The 20,536-nt window shown below is 35.2% G+C and overlaps 1 protein-coding gene across 3 annotated transcripts in view; it reads left to right on the top strand.

Moving 5' to 3' along the window:
• Positions 1-18,308, top strand: part of BMPR1A (bone morphogenetic protein receptor type 1A) — an 83,783-nt gene extending 65,475 nt beyond the window's left edge. For all 3 annotated transcript variants that reach the window (XM_030487494.1, XM_030487495.2, XM_030487496.1), the window contains 10 exons: positions 3,065-3,227; positions 5,111-5,213; positions 6,594-6,693; positions 7,917-8,016; positions 8,920-9,064; positions 9,760-9,952; positions 10,343-10,640; positions 11,396-11,571; positions 12,329-12,459; positions 13,556-18,308. In XM_030487494.1, coding sequence (XP_030343354.1) covers positions 3,065-3,227; positions 5,111-5,213; positions 6,594-6,693; positions 7,917-8,016; positions 8,920-9,064; positions 9,760-9,952; positions 10,343-10,640; positions 11,396-11,571; positions 12,329-12,459; positions 13,556-13,681 — 1,535 coding nt within the window. In that variant the 3' untranslated portion in view covers positions 13,682-18,308. The remainder of the gene's footprint in view (positions 1-3,064; positions 3,228-5,110; positions 5,214-6,593; positions 6,694-7,916; positions 8,017-8,919; positions 9,065-9,759; positions 9,953-10,342; positions 10,641-11,395; positions 11,572-12,328; positions 12,460-13,555) is intronic.
• Positions 18,309-20,536: the final 2,228 nt, after the last annotated feature.

Raw genomic sequence — 20,536 nt, 5'->3', positions numbered from 1 at the left:
AGGGTAGGAAGTAATAGAGGAAAAAGCTTTGCTGTGCCTGAAATCTCTGGTAGCTCTATTTTTGTGAAAGCCTTTTTTCTTTTTAAGCTGTGTGTGTTAGTGCATAGCACTTGTACCTTAGAAGATTATGTAAGATTTGTGTTGCCCTGCAGAGCTGACAACTGCATGTGTCATGGAAAAGAAGCCATTAATTACATCATCAAGTAGTGTAGTGTCACAAGATTTCAGGTGAATGGAAACCAAGTCATTTTACACATTTAACTCCCTTTCCCATACTAGCATCTTCAAAATAGACACCAGTATTTCTTGTAATTCCGAGCTTGAATCATAGTACCGCGGTACAGGATATAGTTAGGGAAAATAAAACCTTTCTTCTGAATTGATCCCAAGCAGTCTAAATATTTTCCTTTTTTCTTCCTTTTCTGGATACTCAGTTAAACCCCTCTTTAATGAAGAGTTCTCTTTACAGTCTTAGAAAGTAAAAATGCAAGAGTGAAGTGATCCACCCCTGCCTTCTTCGTGTAACTCAGATGTTACCTATAGGATGAAAACAAGCTACGGCAGACTGTTGTTTCACATTACAAAGATAATGAAGTTGTAGTCTGGTTTTACTTTGAATAAAATTCTTTGCTTATATAAACTCTAGAAAAGACAGAGATGCTGGTTCTTTGAGAATACGATTATCTAATTTGAATTGTTTGGTATGTGTTCTTCATAAATCTTGTTATACGATCCATCATAATAAATTAAGAGGAAAAATGTATTCCATCTCAGTTTTAGTATTTGGTATACTGTAGTCATGCTTCAGTGTTACTTTACAAAGAATAATACCGCTTTAAAAGATTCCAGACCTGCATAAAAATTTTCTAGCTCTTGCTTTTCTAAGCTAGAAGAAGCCATCCATGCTTTAAGGGTTCCTTGATTTCTCTTCTGACAAATTGAAAAAATGCTGCATTCTGTGTTCAGGGTAGGAAGATAAATGAGTGACTGAGAGACATAGATCATAAAGTATTCAGACTTTTAAGATGTGGAATGTCCCTGAAGATAAAGGGGGTTTTGCTGTATTAATTAGGAAAGACACCTTAGTAGTTCAATGAAATTAGAAGGGAAGGCAACATTTGTACATATGCAGTGGCTTTTCCTTTAAATATTAAGTAGAATTACCTGTTCTCTAAGCAGGTAAATGTGAATACAGAATGTCTGTATTCAGACATTGTGCCACAGACAGAACACTGTCTGTGGCACAGTATTAAAATTTATGCTGGGAAGAAATCCATAGAAAGAGAGAGAGGACAGTTGGAGGAGTTGCTATTTCATACATGCAAAATTCCATTTGATTAAATTGGAAATACGTATTGCACAGGTAAACTCTGTCATCTTAAACTAGACCTTCTTGTTAACAGTCTGTACATATTGGGAATGCTGAACTCTGGCAGTACTGAAGTACAGTTTGAAAACTACATTTCAAATAAACCATGGCTAAGTGATTTGAGGCTTTAGGTGAATGGTGCTGTACTTTCTTAGGGTATACTCTTAGTTGTATCTAAAAAAGGCGCAGTTTCATTACTTCTAGGGAAATTCCTGAATGGGGACAGTGCACTGGGTGTGCTCTATTAATCAGATAAGGAAATCTGCAAGTCAGCTATTTTCAGAATATGAAGATCAAATTTCACAAATATTTAATTGCACATTTAGCTGAATGGTATAGTGGATGTTACAGTAGAGTGATACAGAGGGTGGTATCTACAAAGGGTTTTAATCTAGTTTTTCTGCACATCTTTCAAGCAAGTTACAACATGAGAGTAATGCTCTCATTACTCTACAGCTAGCATTCAGTGGGCTTGACAGGAAGCCACAAGAAACTCTTAAGAGACTCTGAGTTTCCTGGTCAAATTTTTTTTTAATTCTTATATAAATTGAAATTTTTTATTGTGATGAAAATCTTTTGAGCGGTAGTGAGGTACCTCCACTTTTCAAATTGTAGCTGAATTTGTAAAAGCTGCTATCGGTCCTAACTGGCTGCTCTGTTATCTTGCACACAGAGACTTGCTGTAAATTGTATCAGAGCAGGCAATAGTCTGTTCACAACTCCTCCAGCTTTATTTGGTTCACGCCTTGAGGACTTAGAGTTGAGAATATTGTTAGGTGATGGACAGAAAGAGATTTTCTGTTGGTAAAATCATGAGTAATAAAGCTGGAGGAGATGGATGGAGATGTTCTCATCTCATGTTGTGGTCACAAAGCGTGTTCCAAATGAGTCAGATAGTGCTCCTAATTTTTCTTTCCTGTGTGTTCTTCGCTAAGAAGAAAATAGATGGATTTTTTCTTCTGAATGCTTACCTTCACAAAAGCACTTTAATACTATGAACTAGAACAAATGATGCTTAACTCTTCTTCTGTCGAGAAATTGAGGGCTACTTGGAACATAATTTAGTCCTATTTTTATTCTGTGAAAGCTCATTTGTGTGGATGTTCATGTAATTTACTAAAATATAATTTGCAAACAAGATTTACTGTAGCTCTATTTTGAAGTACTAATGCGTACAGAGATTAAAAAAAAAAACCACCCATGAAATTTTGGAGTTACTACTGCTCTTCTATGAGACTGAATCCATAAACAGTGACTTCAGGTCAGAAAATTAGAAAATCGCGTCTTAAGTATGTTCAGTCATGCATAAAATTATACTGTTGTGGTTATCAAGCGGTCAGCATTTCGATTTTCTAAACACATGAATGAGAGAGACTTTCTTTTTAAAATTCTTACCAGTTACATCGCTACTTTTCTATCCCACCTCAAAAAGGGAAAATACCCTCTTTCTGTTTATATTGATTATGATTAGAAGATCTGTAGTTAAGATATAAAATATTTGAGGTAGGTATTTCTATAATAAAGTGGTTAACTCAAATTTCTGCCACAATCTTGGGAGAGGAGGTTCTTATGTCTTGTATAGTTCAATTATTTGTTAATATAATTATTCTGTTGTTGTACATGTGAAGCTCTTCAACAGTTATCGGAGAGATGCAAAAATATTATCTTTGTTTTGGTTTGGTTTTTAATGTCCAGGTCAAAATCTTGACAGCATGCTTCATGGCACAGGAATGAAGACAAATCCTGACCAAAAGAAACAAGCGAATGGAGTAACACTTGCTCCAGAGGACACCTTACCTTTTCTTAAGTGCTATTGCTCAGGACATTGTCCAGATGATGCTATTAATAACACATGCATGTAAGTATTGCATACAGGATAGAAGAGGCTCTTTGAAGAGGCTCATTTTTGCTCGTGAGGGAGGAAACTCCTAGAGTGCTGACTGAGGTTCTGTCAAGTGATTTGACCATAATTAGAAACTCAGTGATTCTGTGGAGAGCTGAGCACTAAAACCCACAGTCGTCTATATCTAAGCAATACTGTTTTCATCATACCTTAGAGCCATTTGCAACTGGTCATTTAATCCCAGCAAGTGCTTTGAAGGATTGAGGTTTTAAGTAACGTGTGTAGCCTTTTATAACTGAATGAGTATTAAATGACCTAAATCTAAACCTTCTGATACGACCACCTGCTGGCTTAGTCTATTAGTTTATTCACCTAGTAGTCGAAAGGTAATGTTAGCAACATAACCATTTACTGAGAATTCTTGTTTAGATGTTCATTAGTTGTAAAGTAGGAGGGAAAGGCAGAGGGGGAGGGGATGATTGGGGTGAAAATACTCTGAACACATAAGGACAGGAGGGGCTACAAAGTTAAAAACTTTGATAGGCATCAGAATTCTAACAGACCCATGCACTGATTGTGCACTTGCTTAAGATGCTTTATTCGTGTCATAAAATGTCCTTGGTTTTCCTTTTTTCTCTTCATTTGCAGTTCAGTGTTTAAGACTCTCCTGGTTTTTTTTTCCTGAAGAATTAATATAAAGATGCATAATAGGTAGCATATTACTTGCTACTTTTGAGTCTTCACTTTAACACATAATATTAAGCCTCTCTAAAGCTGTCACTTAGCAGATAAAGAAGTTTTTGTGGAACCCAGGGAGGTGGAATAAACACTACTATCTTTTAGAATGTAAACACTGGATTTTATAAATAGTTTTGCACCTAGAAAATGTTCTGTTACTATCCAGTATTTTGTCTTATAATTCCTTTGGTATGTACTTTTTTGTTTTTCATCGCCCCCTCGTGTATGCAATCAGTATAGGCCTTACTATTTTTTTCCCTTCGAACCAATGGCGATATAGATCATTATTCTGATAATAAAGCTGTTAGAGAGTTAGTAACACTTACGCAGTGTTCATGTGGAGGGTGTTTTATGGCATGATGCTTGCCAAATCTGCATTTCTTTTAATAAATTATTGACAAGCAAACATATTTCTGGATTTGTTTTCCTTAGTATCTGTGATGAGGGAATGAATGAGTTTTGATTTACTTAATAAAATCTTAATTTTTACAGATATTTTAATCATGGACCTACCATTGCAAATTGGTCCAGGATTCCATATAAATATTGTTGACATTTTGGTGTAATATAGAAATCAAAGAATTTCTGTAAAGAGATAATAGGGAATTGAAATGCCTTCCCCCCTCTCCCCCCCCCCCCCCCCCCCCAAAGAATGTGATTAATTAAATATTTGTTACTGACAACTTCAGAAAGTGGGTATGGGAGTTTGTTGGTTTGGTTTGCCCCAAAGTCTGAATGTTTGAGAAAGCTCATGTGGGAAAAGCATAGCTGAGCTTTTGACCTTGAAATAGCCACCTTTCACATACTGGGATTTCTCTTCGAGAGAGAAATCATTACAGTTTCAAGAACAGGCACAAGTGAATATTTTGTTATTATTTTTTAACCTATAGTAGTCAGTATGCCTTTTTAGTTAGATCTTTGCTTTTCCACTCCCTCAGTTGTTTCTAAACAACTGCGGGTATGTGGTTGGATGCAGGCAGTCCTGAAGGGGGGGGTGAGGAAGTGGAAGACAATGTTTGGGAGAAAACATCCGTACAGTTTCTGTTTGTAAATACTGTGGGGGTCTTTTGTTCTCAAACTGTATGGCAACCACTGGGTTAAAATTATTTATATTTAACGACAAACATGCTGGTAAAGCACAAATTATATGTTTATTCCAGAACTAATGGGCATTGCTTTGCTATCATTGAAGAAGATGAACATGGAGAACCCACACTTGCGTCTGGCTGCATGAAGTATGAAGGTTCAGACTTCCAGTGCAAGGTAAAAAAATTGAGCTACCATTAAAATTTAAGATCCCCATGGAAATTATGTACGGAAAGTGCAGAAGCAGTTTAAATCTTTGTAGTTTACAACTGCAATCATAAATTTTGCTTGTTGCCATTTACCACCGAGGAGAATGGGACTGAACAGTTGTGGGTGAGTAGTGGCAGAAAAGACACTTAACGATGTTTGAGCAAAGACTGAAATAGAATCCTAGCTTGTTGGAGTTCTCTGCAAATATCCGTAAGCCACTGGCAAAATGAACAGAGGACATCAACCTTTTACTTCTGTCTGCTGTTTCCTCAGTTGAAGAGACTTTACAGTCAACCTAATCAATCTGAATATTTTATGTTTTCATGCAGAATTTCTCGATTGTTTTAATTTTGAATTACTTGGGTTTTTTTTTGACAGAAGTGCATAATCATAAGGAGTTGTCTTCACAGATTACACAAGAGCTCCCTTAAAGTTTCATGAACATGTACACAATTTATCAAATGTGTATGCTTTCCTGTCTGATATACAACTTTATTTTTTCCTTTGTAGAAGAGTTGATGTATTGTTGATTGCATGAATATAACTTGCCCTTGGTTTAAAGGGGTATAATAAGCAGACTGCTGCCTTTAGAACTTTTTTTTTATAGACATTGGAACTGAAAACACAGTTAATAAAGCAAGGATTTATTTAGAAGACAGAGATATAGCACTAGCTGGGCAAATATTGCTTTGGAAGGCTGGATTTTGCTTTTTCTTTTGTCACATTGCCTACATTAAACAAATCTTTCAGAGGTAATCACCAGCTAGGTTGCTTCCTCCCCTTTGCCTGCCTTCCCCCCATCCCAATATCTCTAGGACTTGAGTTTCTATATAATGTAGCTGTGGGTAGCACTGTGTTTTGGAAACACTGTTGACTTCAGTTACAGCTGTGAATGTTTAGGGTTACTGCAAATCAGACCTGAGGTGTCATGATGACCTCCTGAAATTGTTCTTGTACTTACATTAGTGTCTTACTTTCAGATTAATTTTCATGTCCCTCTATCTTTTATGTGGTGTTCTGAAGATGTTCTTGAAGCAAACAGTGCTGCTATGATGAGTGCAAGAGAAAAACTTGTAAAGGGATTTGGGTTTTTTTTTGTCTTAAGAGCAATATTTATTTAACATATGATTAACTGCTTTCGACCAAGCTTAAAAATTTTGCAATGTATGAAGCAGCAACTTAAGTAGGAACCATTTATTTCTGTGCACCAAGTAGAAAAAGCTCCTAAATGTGAACATGTGAACCCAAAGAGATGAGGTGATGCTTGTCTGCCACTGTGAAGTTGTGTCACACATCACCTGTCCCCGTGCTAGCTGATCACTTCAAAATCTGATTATCCTTCAACAGGACTCACCTAAAGCACAATTACGTCGAACAATCGAGTGCTGTCGGACTGATTTCTGCAATCAGGATTTACAACCAACATTACCACCACTTGACAGCACAGGTAACAGCTCCTAGATGTTCACACTGCTACTAATAAATGCGGTGTGGATTCTGTTCTTCTGATCCTGATCAACAGATGAAAAAACAAGGAGAAAATGTAACTCTACAGTATTGTACAGATTTGTTTTTTCCTTCCTAAGTAATTTTGATGAGAAGCTCTCTACTACGCTTCATACTCTAGTCCAGTTTTCCTTTTCTGCCACTTCCAAGTTAATCTTTTCCTCCATCAGTCACTCATGGTATTTTTATTCTCTTGCTCAGTTTGCTCATTTCTCAATCTTTTGATCTGTTTTCACAGCCCATTCTTTTTTCTTTTTAAAATAGTTTTTGTAATCTCTGCCACGTTTTTGCCATGATGAACGTATCTTAAATAAATTTTAAAAAAAAGTACTCTGACATTATTAACTATTATCTACTCTATATTGATTCTCTTCTTGCTGTTGTTTCCAGTGAAGATAGTTTATATTTTCATGTGCTTGTTCAGCGCTAGACAAATTCTACTAGTTTAACTGTTGCTTAATACCTTCTCAGAATCTTACTGCTGGAAATCCTTCATTTCTATTTCTAAGAACAAACTAACAAGAATCAACCGAAACCAACAACTCCAAAAATATCAAGTTTAATCATCCTTTTTATTTTTTTGGGTTTTTTTTGTTTTTTGTGGGGTTTTTTGTTTTGGGTGGTTTTTTTTTCTGTTGTTTGAATCCAAATGAAATTGTCTCTGCTTTTCCAGTGTAAATACTTTGATACTGTAACACTATAAATCTTGTGTAATTTCATATGGACTGATCTTTTGTGTGTGTCAGCTGTCCTGCTCCTTTCTGACATTTTGCAATTGGCTCCACATACTGTCACAGAATCACCGGCTTGTTGAGGCTTACATAGGACCTCTGGAGCTATCTGGTTCAATCCCCTTGCTCAAGCCAGTTGCACAGGACCATGTCCAGACAACTTTTAAGCCCCTCCAAGGAAGGAAACACCACAACCTCCTTGGACAGCCTCTGCTAGGGCTTGATCACCCTCACAGTAAAGAAGTATTTCCTGATGTTCAGATAAAACCTCCTGTGTTGCAGTTTATGCACATTCATATACACAGTATATTAAAAATATAACCTAAATAAACTGTTTGCAATAAATGCTTAATCAGTAGACTTTGGAAACTTTCATCTTTTTTTTCCTTTTTTTTTTTTTTTTGGCTTTGTTTTTTTGTTTGTTTTTAAATAGATGGACTCTTTGATGGCAGCATTCGTTGGATGGCAGTGTTGATTTCTATGGCAGTCTGCATAATTGTCATGATCATCTTATTTAGCTGCTTTTGTTACAAGTAAGGAAAGCACTTTCTTTATTGGCAATGTTCTTAATTTCCCAAATGAGTGTAAACAGAACAGTTATTTTGTGCATATACTCAGTTAATCATGTCTATTTCTGATAAAAATAGATCGGAAGTGAAACTGTTGTAATTTAATTTCATATTTCTATGGATAGCAGTTTGCATTGCAAAGTAAAATGAAATGTTCACAATGTAGAATTTAAGTGAATTTAATCCTTTCCTCTGTCAAAAAATTTTACAATTTTCTAAGCTACATATAACTTTGAAGCTATATCATCCAGTAAACAAGAATATCTTAATGCTTTTTTGGTTTTGGATCTTCAGTCACTTTTGATAGTTAAATTCCATCTACTTCTGAGATTTACTTTTAAATCTTTTTGCAAACCTGAAGCAACAAGGATGTGTTTAGAACTTTTCCTTTTCTGCTGTGTTTCAAAACTGAATAATTGACCAGCCGAGCTGTGGCAGTTTAAGAGACTGTGCCTGCTTCTGTCAGCGCCAGCCCTGTGCTGGGGGTGATCACTGTTCTAGCAGTTTCGGCAGAAACAGGCATGTGTCAGCCTCATCTGCCATGGTTCAAGGTTCAGGCTGTTAGTTGAAACCAAAACCAGTGGTGCTACACTAGTAACACTGGCTGTGAGCTGAGTATTAAAAATGCTGGTTTTCCACCTGACTCGCCATAAATGAACGTGCCTCTACACATATTACAACTTTTTAATATTAACTATGTACGTTAAATTTCTGGAAGAAAATAAAAAGGTACAGTAACATCTGATTATTATTTTTTTCTTTTAAGAAAATTTGTACATTTAAATAGCTTTTTTCCTCGTTCAATTTACTACATATTTTGGAAAAGTTTTTTGAAATTCAGCTTAATCTCTTCTGTTACTTTTGCAGGCATTACTGTAAGTCAATGGCAAAGAGACACTGTTATAATCGTGACCTGGAACAAGATGAAGCATTTATTCCAGCTGGGGAGTCATTAAAAGACCTTATTGACCAGTCACAGAGTTCTGGGAGTGGATCAGGACTACCATTATTGGTAAATCATAGATTTTTCTTGACTGAACTTCTCTCCAGTTAAATACACAGTTTGATTTGTACCTAATGCCTAGAACAAAGCAGAGCATCAATACAGTATATAATTTTATATGCAATTACTGTGAAAGATACAGCACAAACTAAACATGTACGAAAGCCCATGTTCACGTAATAAACTAAAACGAAGTGCAAAATCAGATTGTTTTAGGAAATCTGTTGGCATCAGAAAAATTTAAGAACAATGAGAGCCTATAGACATTAAGATGCAGTGAATGGCTAATACAAGTATTGAATTGAACAAACTCAAAGATATTTTTTTCTCAGTATCCACTATCTGATAAAATAGCTTTTTATTAGCTGATAGTTGTTCATAATTTTTTATTCATCTTCCTATATAGTACTTGCATAAAAATTAGCCAATGAGACAAGTGACTGTAATTATTTATAAAATTGAAACAAACAGAATGCATATGAAGTTGAGCTGATTTAATCTTTTAGGGTTTGTTACACAATTCTTCCTTGGAGGCAGCAATAGTGAGTTTGAAATTGGAATAGTGGGAAATATCGAAAAGCTTATATAGAATAACTTTTGCAATGGGGTCAAAATTCAAAGCAATCCAGGCTTGAGAACTAGCTCATCCAAGTACTTTTGGTTAATCGTTGGGTTTCTCTCCTCCACTTTTCCCTCTTCTCTAGGTTCAGCGCACTATTGCCAAACAAATTCAGATGGTGAGGCAAGTTGGAAAAGGACGATACGGTGAAGTGTGGATGGGCAAATGGAGGGGCGAAAAAGTTGCAGTGAAAGTGTTCTTCACCACAGAAGAAGCTAGTTGGTTCCGAGAAACAGAGATTTACCAAACTGTTTTAATGCGTCATGAAAACATCCTTGGTAAGGAAGCAGTACATTGTTTGGCTACTGGAGAGCTTTTGTGAGGGTGAAAGAGAAGGAGTTCTTAGTGGGTGGCTTGAGAGGTATATGATGGCTTTCATGGAATAACCAAATGGGTGTCCCTTAGTGTATGCTAATAAAATGTTAACTGAAAGGATAGAATATTGCCGGTCTTGGTTGGAGACATGTCTGCGATCTCTTTGCTGGAAGACTGAAATGGTAACCTCATGTATAGTTGAAGTCTAAGCTTTTACATTGCTAGTTTTCCATAAGGGGAACTGTATCTTCTGATACAGTCCAAAACAGTATAGATTTAGGAATTTTTATTAAATGTTTCATAAAAAAAAAAAATGTACAAATACATTGTAACTTCGTTTATGTATTTCATAGGTTTCATAGCTGCGGATATTAAAGGCACTGGCTCCTGGACACAGCTTTACTTGATTACAGATTATCATGAAAATGGATCATTGTATGATTTTCTGAAATGCACTACGCTAGACAACAGGGCTCTCCTCAAACTGGCATATTCTGCTGCATGTGGTCTGTGCCACCTACACACAGAAATTTATGGGACACAAGGCAAGCCTGCTATTGCCCACAGGGACCTGAAGAGTAAAAACATCTTGATAAAGAAAAATGGAACCTGCTGCATTGCAGACTTGGGTCTTGCAGTCAAGTTTAACAGGTAGATGAACAAATCCTCTGTAATGGTAAACCTTTTTTTTTTTTTTTTTTTTTTTTTAATGCACCAAATACCTAATTTTAAAGGAAGATGGAATAATTTGGTTGCATGCTTTCAGATTTTTTTTGATTTTGAGAGTAAAATGCTGTTCTTCCTTTGAATGCTGATAAGCATTGAGATGAAAATAGGTTGTTAAAAGAACAATGAAAAGACTTCTAGTGGAAAATAGAAGAAGTTTTGTAGAGGAAAGGAAAACTGATTCGTTATTCAAACTGGCCTTTCAGACTAATTGCTATCATTGTATATTCTCATAGAAAATTTGAACAGTGTTAAGGGAGTTGAAACTTAATTGAAGAAGTAATACTATAGTAGTAGTATTGAATACTTTACTTTAAGTTCAGTGGAGCCAGAGAATTGTTTTTTTGCTACAATAGAGCCTGAAGGAAAGCATAAGCCTTTGCAAATAATTTTGAGTTGTTACCAAATATACTCATCTTTATAGTAGTTTTTAATTCAGGTTATTTTCATATGTGTTTTAAATGTCTTGCAAAAGTAGTAGTAAACTGTCAACTTCCATACTCGGTATCATTTTTTCTAGATAATCTTTTTCAGGGAGGCACAATGTACTCTTAAGTGTAGTATTGAGAAGGAAATAAATAATTTAATCTGTAAATGGGAGCTTTGCGGTGTAGTGATTACATCATACAGGATTTCATACCATGTCCATAATTCACTAACTTCCTTATGTTTTCATGTAGTGACACAAATGAAGTTGATGTTCCCTTGAATACTAGAGTGGGAACAAAACGTTACATGGCTCCAGAGGTCCTAGATGAAAGCCTGAATAAAAACCATTTCCAGCCATACATCATGGCTGACATTTACAGTTTTGGGCTGATCATTTGGGAAATGGCTCGGCGTTGTGTCACAGGAGGTAAACTTTTAAATATTCCGTGTAAAGTCTACCGGGTCCTTGTCTCACTTTAATGATACTTGACCAGGAAATAATGTAACAGGCCTGCTATATCAACAGTCTTGCATTCTTTAGAAGCAGTAGTAACAGTCTGTCCAGACTACAGCTTGAAAATCACTGGACCAGACCTTTTTGATTGTTAGAATTAAGCATCTTGGGCTTTTCTTCCTTGCTCAAAAAGCAGAATGCCTGCTCTAGGAAAAATTTTGGGATGCAGATGTATTTTACCCCTATGCTGTTAATAAAACTTCAAAAAAGTAATTTGTAAGATGATATTCTTTTATTATACTTGTATTTCTGGTGTCATTCAGTTTTTCCTTATACGTGTTTCTGTGGCCAGCCCTTACTTTTCTTTCGCTCTTTTGTGACCTTACAGATCTTTACATGTATTCTCTTCTTCCGTTTTACTCTTTCTCCTTGTTTCTTTGTAGCATGCAATGGATTAGATGTCAAATTCTACACTGGGTATCAAAGACAAAGGGACTGCAAGGAATTACTATAGCTATTAAACTTAATAATCATAATATTGGAGATTTTCTGCAAATATCTGATTGTATAGTGAAGTTTGGGGGGGTTTTACCACAGTATAACAGTGTGGTGGGTTTGCCCTGGCGCAAAATTAAGTTATTTTTTGCTCCTGGCTAAGGAAATCTGAGAGTAGGTATATAGATTTATTTTCTTTTTTTAATGGTGCTTGATCTTTCACAATTATGTGCAGGTATTGTTGAAGAGTATCAGTTGCCATATTATGACATGGTGCCAAATGATCCATCCTATGAGGACATGAGAGAAGTGGTGTGTGTCAAACGCCTACGCCCAGTAGTATCGAATAGATGGAATAGTGATGAAGTGAGTATGCTGAAAGCAAAAATTAGTTCACTTTGTTCCTTTGATATGGAAGGGTATTTAAGTTTAATAAATATTAAAACATTGTAAAGTAGGGACTACATTCACACATTCTGATATTTTGATAACCTCACAGAAACAATAGGAGAAAGAAATGTTTGAAATAAACACAAAATACACTATTTTTTATGTATCTTTTCAGGGATCTAAGGGAAAGATACACTTAAGCAGCATCCAAGTGTATGAATACTGCTCTAATTGAGACCTTCTTTTTAGATAGTGGAATATTTTTCAGTTTTGATTGGAGCTGCAACTTAAATGAGTTTTTAATTGGTTTTATGAGTCAATATATATAGCATATTGGTTTGTGGCATAAGGTATTTCATGGAATATGAAGCAATTTCTTTGTGTTTGTGGATTTCCCTTTTTCTTCTTTTTCTTTTTTACTGGTACATTCCAGGACAAGCCATGATGTAAGTAAAATACTAAATTTAAAACTGTTTTTAGAGGGCCACAGCTTGAACCAGTAATTAAGACATAGCTATTTCACATAGCAAGCTAGATATGCCATATCCTTTCTTCCCAAAATCCTTGATTTCTTTTAGGAATTGGCAGATTTTTCTGTATTATTTTTTGACTGCTGAAAGAACTTTTCTCACATCTTCATTTTCAGTGAAATGTGAAAAAGTTCTCTACAGTTTTTCTGCCATACATATGGCAGAATCTGCTTATTCCTACCATTTTTGTACTGCTGATCTTGACTTGTAATGACAAGTTCTGGTAATGCATCTTTGTGAAAATAAAGAAAAAAAAAGTAATAAAGAAGAAAAAAGTAGTTCCAGCTACTGTAATTCTAGGCAGTGAAGGGGAGGAAAAAGGAGGATTGGGACGTGGTTGTTGGATGGGGTTGATTGGTTTGTTTTGCTGGGGTTTTTTTAGTTAATCTGTTTATAATGTTTTAGCAGCAATTTTGCAGAAAATGTAGAAATTGCACATTTGGACTTAAGACTTCTGTAATTTAGGCATGAAAGCAAACCAAATTATGCACCTCAGATTTATCAGTTGTTACAATACTGTTCTTTTGGTTTTTATTTGACAGTGTTTAAGAGCAATATTGAAATTAATGTCTGAATGCTGGGCTCATAATCCTGCCTCAAGGCTCACTGCCTTGAGGATCAAGAAGACACTTGCCAAGATGGTGGAATCACAAGATGTAAAGATTTGACACAGAAAATTGACATTGGAGAGCAAAGCTGGACTCCTAGATCTTTTCACTCAAACATGGGTGAGACCTATGTGGAAAGAGGAAATAACTGAGATTCAGTATATTTTCTCAGCACACTTCTACAGGCTGCTATCAAATCTTTCAGTACTTCATAGACTGTGATACTGAGAGCCTCTACACACTACGTGCTACGTAAATGGACAGCCTTGATAAAATACAGGTTTTGGTTTTGTTTGAGCTGCATTGAGACTTCAGTCATACATAGCGAGTCTCCAGTAAAACTCTGGGTACTGAATTGGATGTTCAGATTACAGTGCTTTCTGTGAAAGCCTAACAAGCTATATGGATTCAACAGAGATGGAGAATATAAGCTTTTTTTTTTTTTTTTTTTTTTTTTACCTTCTACCTGATAAAACCTAGTCAATTCATACCAAGTTTTTGTGAAACAGCCTGTAGGTTATGAATCTGTTTGTGATACTACTCAGTTTAACAGTTCCTTATGCCTTTATGTGTGTGCCAGGATTATTTTCTGTCATTTGGAATAGATAAGAAACCATTAAATGAACAAAGTTTTATGATCAGGGTTCCATGCATTTTGTAGCTCCACAATCAGAGATTTGCTACAGAATCCTTGCTATTAAGTTATCTTCCTAAATCTCAGTTTTAATTTTATTTCAATTTTATTTCTATTCTTGTTTTGGTCATAAGGAGAACTGCAAAAACATTAATAAATTAAGAAGTGCCTACCTAAGTCTGTAAAGAGCTGGAAACAATCTCTTAGAGGCACAGACTGCTTTGATCATCTCACTTAGTCTGGTGGGCTCCATAATTGAGCAACTATGAAATTTGGCATATTTTTCAAAATGCCGCACACAACCAGCATTTTTGCTGTTGAATACCTTGCATTCTAACAGAAAGATGGTTGATGACATGTTTTGCCTTTCTCCTTTATTGGGACTCACCTGTAGGTGCTCTGACTTTTTTTCTGTACGGGAGGGAATCGGTCAACTGTAGGAGCATGCTTTTTCCTCATTCGACAAATCTAGGCAGAAGATAAGTTTTGAAAGGCTCGAGAACAAGTCTAATTTGCAGACACAAAAATGGAAGGCAGGAAACACAGGCTGGGCACTCAGAAGATTAGACAATGCAGTAAAGGTCAGGACCAGGAGAAATGAATATATGTGAACTGTTAAAGATCCACAACATGCAGAAGATTTTTGAGCTGGGTTGTCCTGATGTAAATGCAGGAGGCCACATCTGTGGACCACTTTGTGGACAGTCACAAAACTCAAGATTTGAGACAAGATAAATCAGTGGGTATTTTAAGTTCTAGTTAAGCACATTTGGGACGAATGGCATTGAAAGATGATTTATGAAGATAAAGTAAGTTAACATAATTGCAAAATTTGATCTTATTGTGCCAACTATTTGGCATGTACAGGAAACTCTAGTACCCTCCTTTTCTTCACTGATCCAGACAAGTTGTTTAAAAGCCAGAACCCCTCCATGAGGTTACTGTTAAGCAGAATTACTGATTTATAACTCCTTTGGCACTTCTACTTTGAAGTTAGAAAATAGTACCATAACTCAAGTTGAAGCTTCAAATGCGTGAATTGTCTGAAGAATGAACACACAGTATTGGAACCATTGCATTGAACCTATTTGATAATTTAAGTGCCTATAACTTTGTACTGTAAATCTTGTTCTAAATAACTTTAAAAAGGGAAGTTATTTATATGGTGTGTTTTGTGCTTTACTTAAAAAAAAAAAAAATCAACTGCCTAGTCCTAGGTACACGTGTACAATTAGATACATGCACAAACACACATATGCCATAGTCAAGATTTGAAGAAAAAAAGTTAGGAATAATATTAAAATTGATGAAAAAAATGTTAAAACTTCAGATTGATTTATGCCGTATTATTTGTTGTCTTAAAATACGTACATGGAAATTGTTTTGACATGTTTAAATTTCCCTTGAAAATACAACTAAGAGAAAACAATGTAATGCAGAACTAATGTGATTTGTGAACAGTTACAACTTTCTAACTTTTTTTGTTTTGTTGTAATTCTGTAGTTCACATAATGTAAATGGTCAGGCAAAAGATTGCAGTATTTTTTATTTTCTATTGTGATGTACAGACTTTATTTAACTGTTCTACATATTTTATAGAAAACTAGCTATTTCAAGGGACTTTTATTTTTCTTTTTTTTTTTTAATAAAGTCATTACTTTTGTTCAGTAATGCCTTTAAGTATTAATATGTATTCTGGCTGAGAAGTTCATAGGTGTGTCAACTATGGTTTAACTTATTTGAAAACAGCAAAAGATATATGATATTGTACCACAATCCTCATGATAAAGGGCTTTTTAAAAAAACGTTTCTCCGTCCATTGCCAAGAAATGTGTGATGAGTTTGCAATTGTTAATCGTGTCTTCGCACATAATTTTTGCACAGGTAGTTGGAAAATATTTGGTATGAGCCAAAAAATGCAAGGGATAAGCTTTTATTTTTTTCTTTCCCTAAGATTTTTATCAATAAGAAGGAAATATGTTTAGGTGCCCTCCTAGTTTAAACTTTCAGAGCGATGAGGTCTATTTAAATTAACCAATTCCTATTCAAATTTTTATAAGTTGCCACAGCAGTATTAGCTGTGAACTTGTGAATTTTTTTAATTCATTTTTCCCAAGTGTTCAGGAAGCCACTGCTGGAGGTGTGAATTTTGATAATTTGAACTTATTCACTTATTTTCTTCTCCATTGTTAGGCATTTGCAAGGCAAGAAGATGCTGGTCTTTGGTAGGCATCCTAAGACCTAAATCGGTTTACACATTATCTTTATCACAGAAGAAGTGAGCTGACTGCTGCAAAGATGATCTTGGAGAGAAGAAAATTTTGCCTTAAGGTTTAACCTTAATTTTTTCAGCGCTTCAGTTACTAGGTTCATACTCAAACAGTTTTCATTGTCCTGAACAGGAGCTGCTAGGTCTTCAGCATTCCTTGATTCCCTGATACGCCAAAAAATGTTACTGATAAAGGATCTGGTTGCATAAAGCACTTGTGCACATACCTACGTTCCATGCAATGTCAGTCACTGTTCGGACCCTAAGTATGTCCATACTGATATTATAATATAGTTATTTGGGGGGGTGGGGGGGGAATCCAACCTTCAGTCAAAGCTAGCCCAGGAATTTTTATATAATATTAAGCATACTTAGTGCAGATTCTGAAGCTAAGTTGTTGCTTTATGCAATACTGTAGTTCAGAAGCCTTTAAGGTCAGGGAGGGTAATAGGATTCTTCTGTTGGAATATGATTAATCTCACTTTGGTCAAAATTCTAAGCATTTGTCATTAAAAAAAAAAAAAAAAAAATCCCCCAAAACTGGCAAATGTGTCCTCATTTTTTTTTTGTTAATAAAAATCAAAGTATCTTGGAGTGTCAGAACTGTGCCTTGGAAGTTCTTAAACACTCACATACGGAGGAGGTGTTTTTTGTCTTTATTTAACCTGCTCCATGTGATTTCAGTTACACGGAAAATAATTTGAGTTACTTACATAATTCTTACTGTTACAACAACTGAAAGGAAAGTTCTTGTGTTCCTTGTAACTTGTAAATTCCACAAGAAATATGATATTCCTACAGAAAAATGTAGGATTACATTTTGAGTTTATTCCGAGTTTTACTCAGCATGTAATTTTTCCTGAGGTTTTTTTCAAGAAACTCACAGTTTTCCCAATATCCATCACTTTTTCCCAATTAATTTCTTTATTAGTCAATTCTGAGGTATTAATAAAATGTAAAACTAATGTTTTAGGATACCTACATAGTAGTCTAGAATCAAATTTTAGATCTTGATCTAAATGGCCATTTGTGTTAATAAAACAAATAATTTGGATATATTTCACCTACTCTGTCTTCACAGACTGTGTTCTAATGGTCTAAAATGTTTGAAAAGCAAGGATACTAAATTAAAAAGCATTCCTTTGCTATTGCAGATATTTTTAAAGGGAAGTTATGCCCTCATCTTCTGACAGATATTAAAATGATTTAGCACTTCCTCATTCTTCTGACAGTGCCTCTGAAGCCAAAAGCCTTTATCCACGATCTTTATTCCAAATAGGAGTGATGTCTAAAAGTGGCTAGCAATGTTGCATGGTACAGTGCTTTATGGAGACATGGTGTATTAGCCTTGGTTGGTGTAGCAGAAGTGGATTGCACATTACTTCTAATTTCTGAACAAATCTCATGTAATTGTTGCTTTGTACGATTTTACTGTTGAATGCAATTATAGAAGCCCACATCATGTAGTGACATTTGTGCTCTGACATGCCATGCCCAAAATGAAATGTACTATATTGTATACAAGAAGAATAAATAACATTGTAGTTAACCTAGAGAAGATGTAAATAAAATATGAAAGAAGAGTGGAACAAGACAAATGGTCACACTCTTGTGTGTGTTATATGCCAGAAGTGTAGAATACTCCTCTAAAAATGTAACACACTAATGTATTTTGTACAGCATCTGCTTTAGAAGGTGCCTTATTGAGTTTACCATGAATTGCTTGTTCTGTACACAGATCATGTCCAATGTATCATTTTTAAGTAAATAACCTTATTTTAGTACACATTAGTAATGTGTTTTGTTACTATAAGATTTTGCCTTAAAAATGTAATGACTTGGAAATCATGATACTGTAACTAAATAATTCTCTACTTTTTAATACCTTGTTTGTGGTCTCATCTCCAGTGTCCGTCCCCCCCGCCCCGTCTGAATCAGGTGTCAGTGATCACTTTTATTGTTAAGTGGTGTTCAGAATTATTTGGTGCTCTGTGTTCCTTGGACTAAATTTGGGCACAACAGTAAACCAATGTTTCCTTCTCTTGATTTTTATCCCTATTGTAGGAAAGCCAGAGGCAAGTCAAAGTTGTATAATTCTTTTATTTGAACGTATCCAAGTTCACTACATTTTGGTTTTATCCATATCAATTTGCCTTAAGCTCATGAAGGAAAAAGAGAAAAAGGAATGGGGGGTTCTGTAACTGTTTTTTATTCCCTCTGTGTACAACATTCTTTTTGTGCAGTGGTATCAAAATTAAGAGATTTGAGATGAAACAATAACATTTGTAAGCTGTTGCTTACAAAATTATGCTGATGTTTCCGTATAGCCTGCTGAATTCACTCTTTTATGATTCAAGCAAATGAAGACCAGTCAAGGGAGTATCTTACAAATAAGATACACAGTTCTATAAAATCTCAGAATTTATTTTCTCATTGTAGAAATGTATCAGCTACTTATCTCTGTAGAGTTCACTTTTAATTTGCAAGCAAGGAGAAATAAGATCAATTTCTGTTCTCTTTTTGTCTTTGGTGAGGAATAACTAGCTTTAAAGATATTAAAGTAGCTAGAAAGTTTTGGTATCTGAACATCATATAAACTGTTATCACTATATTATAATTATAACACCTTTTCCCACTCCTGTAAAGTCAAGTCTAAAATTCTTGCAGTAGAGTTCTGGAAAGGACAGTAAAAGACTAGGCTGTATGTAGTTTCAAACCTGTTTTTTCCTTACTATGTAATACCAGGAAATTAGGCTGCACGAAGATTTGGTTTCTTTACAATTGGTATCTTGGCAAGGTAAACTTTTTCTTATGGTTGCAGCTATTGTGTAGTTTTTGGAGTCTTTTCACTGATTACACTGATCATGATTGGATTGAAAACTGGGATTTTTATATTAGTGTTCCAGGAGGATATAATGAATATACTGAGAGTAAGAAACTGTTTGCACCCTTCTCGTTTTGACGACCAGGGTGGTTTTTCCCCCCCTAATGTTGCTTCTGGAAATGACCACAGGATGGTGCTATATCCTAAAGATAGAAAGATCCTTTTGAAAAAATGGTGGGCGGTGTGTGTAATAAGTGAAAATGAGTTCTACTGCCTGCTAGTAATAAGTATCAGACTGTTATCGTTTATGCATGTTTTTTTTTTTTACTCTTTGTAAAAATTATTTTTGTATTATTATTTTTTGCCTCCTTATAAAAATGTGTTACTGATGAGCTTGCATTAGTAAGAACTGAAACAGCTATATCCAGTGACATGTCTAAAAACCCCACACATATATTTTGCGTGCAAGCCAAAAAGCATACCGAATACTTGGTGAACTGAATCACAAGCTTTTAAATAAATTGCAGACATACCACTTTCATAAAGAATCAGATTTAATTCCATTAGTTGCATTAATCCCTTCAGCAGCTTTGTCTTCACCTCTCCCCAAAATACCAGTTCAGTCTTTCTTGCTGATGTTAAGGTAGCTAAGTCAATACCAGCTGTGAATCTGAGTCACGAGAGGACCACAACTATGGTTGACCACCTCATGAATCCAGTTCAAAAGGGGTGACCACTGTGGACTTCAGAGACTGGCTTGATATGGATATATGAAATGAGTTCAGATGAATCTGACTGCAGAATCCAGGTATTAATGGATCTACAGAAAATAAAATTGTTCATTATGCAGTGGGTACTTGCATTTTGAGTAAAGTAAGGAGATCATCTTAGCAACAGAAAAGAAAAAAGCATTAGGAAATTTTAATTTTATAATGTGAAGTACTATAAGATACTAACTATTCATAAAGCCGTAGAAGTTTCAATAACAAAATAAGTGTGTGAAGGCGTTAAGAGGTACAGCTTTTTTTTTTTCTTTTTTTTAATCTTTTTAGTAAAGCTTAGTGGCTTGATTTGGAAATCCAGCCTTTTTTTTTTTTTTTTTTTAAATAGGAGGCTCAGATTGATGGTAAGTATGTCTGGATATCTTGGAATGAACATACATGTTTCCATGCCTATTGGTGCATGGCT

This window comes from Strigops habroptila, chromosome 5 (genome assembly GCF_004027225.2).
Source record: "Strigops habroptila isolate Jane chromosome 5, bStrHab1.2.pri, whole genome shotgun sequence".
NCBI classification, from domain to species: Eukaryota; Metazoa; Chordata; class Aves; order Psittaciformes; family Psittacidae; genus Strigops; species Strigops habroptila.
This window is presented reverse-complemented; position numbering and strand designations above follow the sequence as displayed.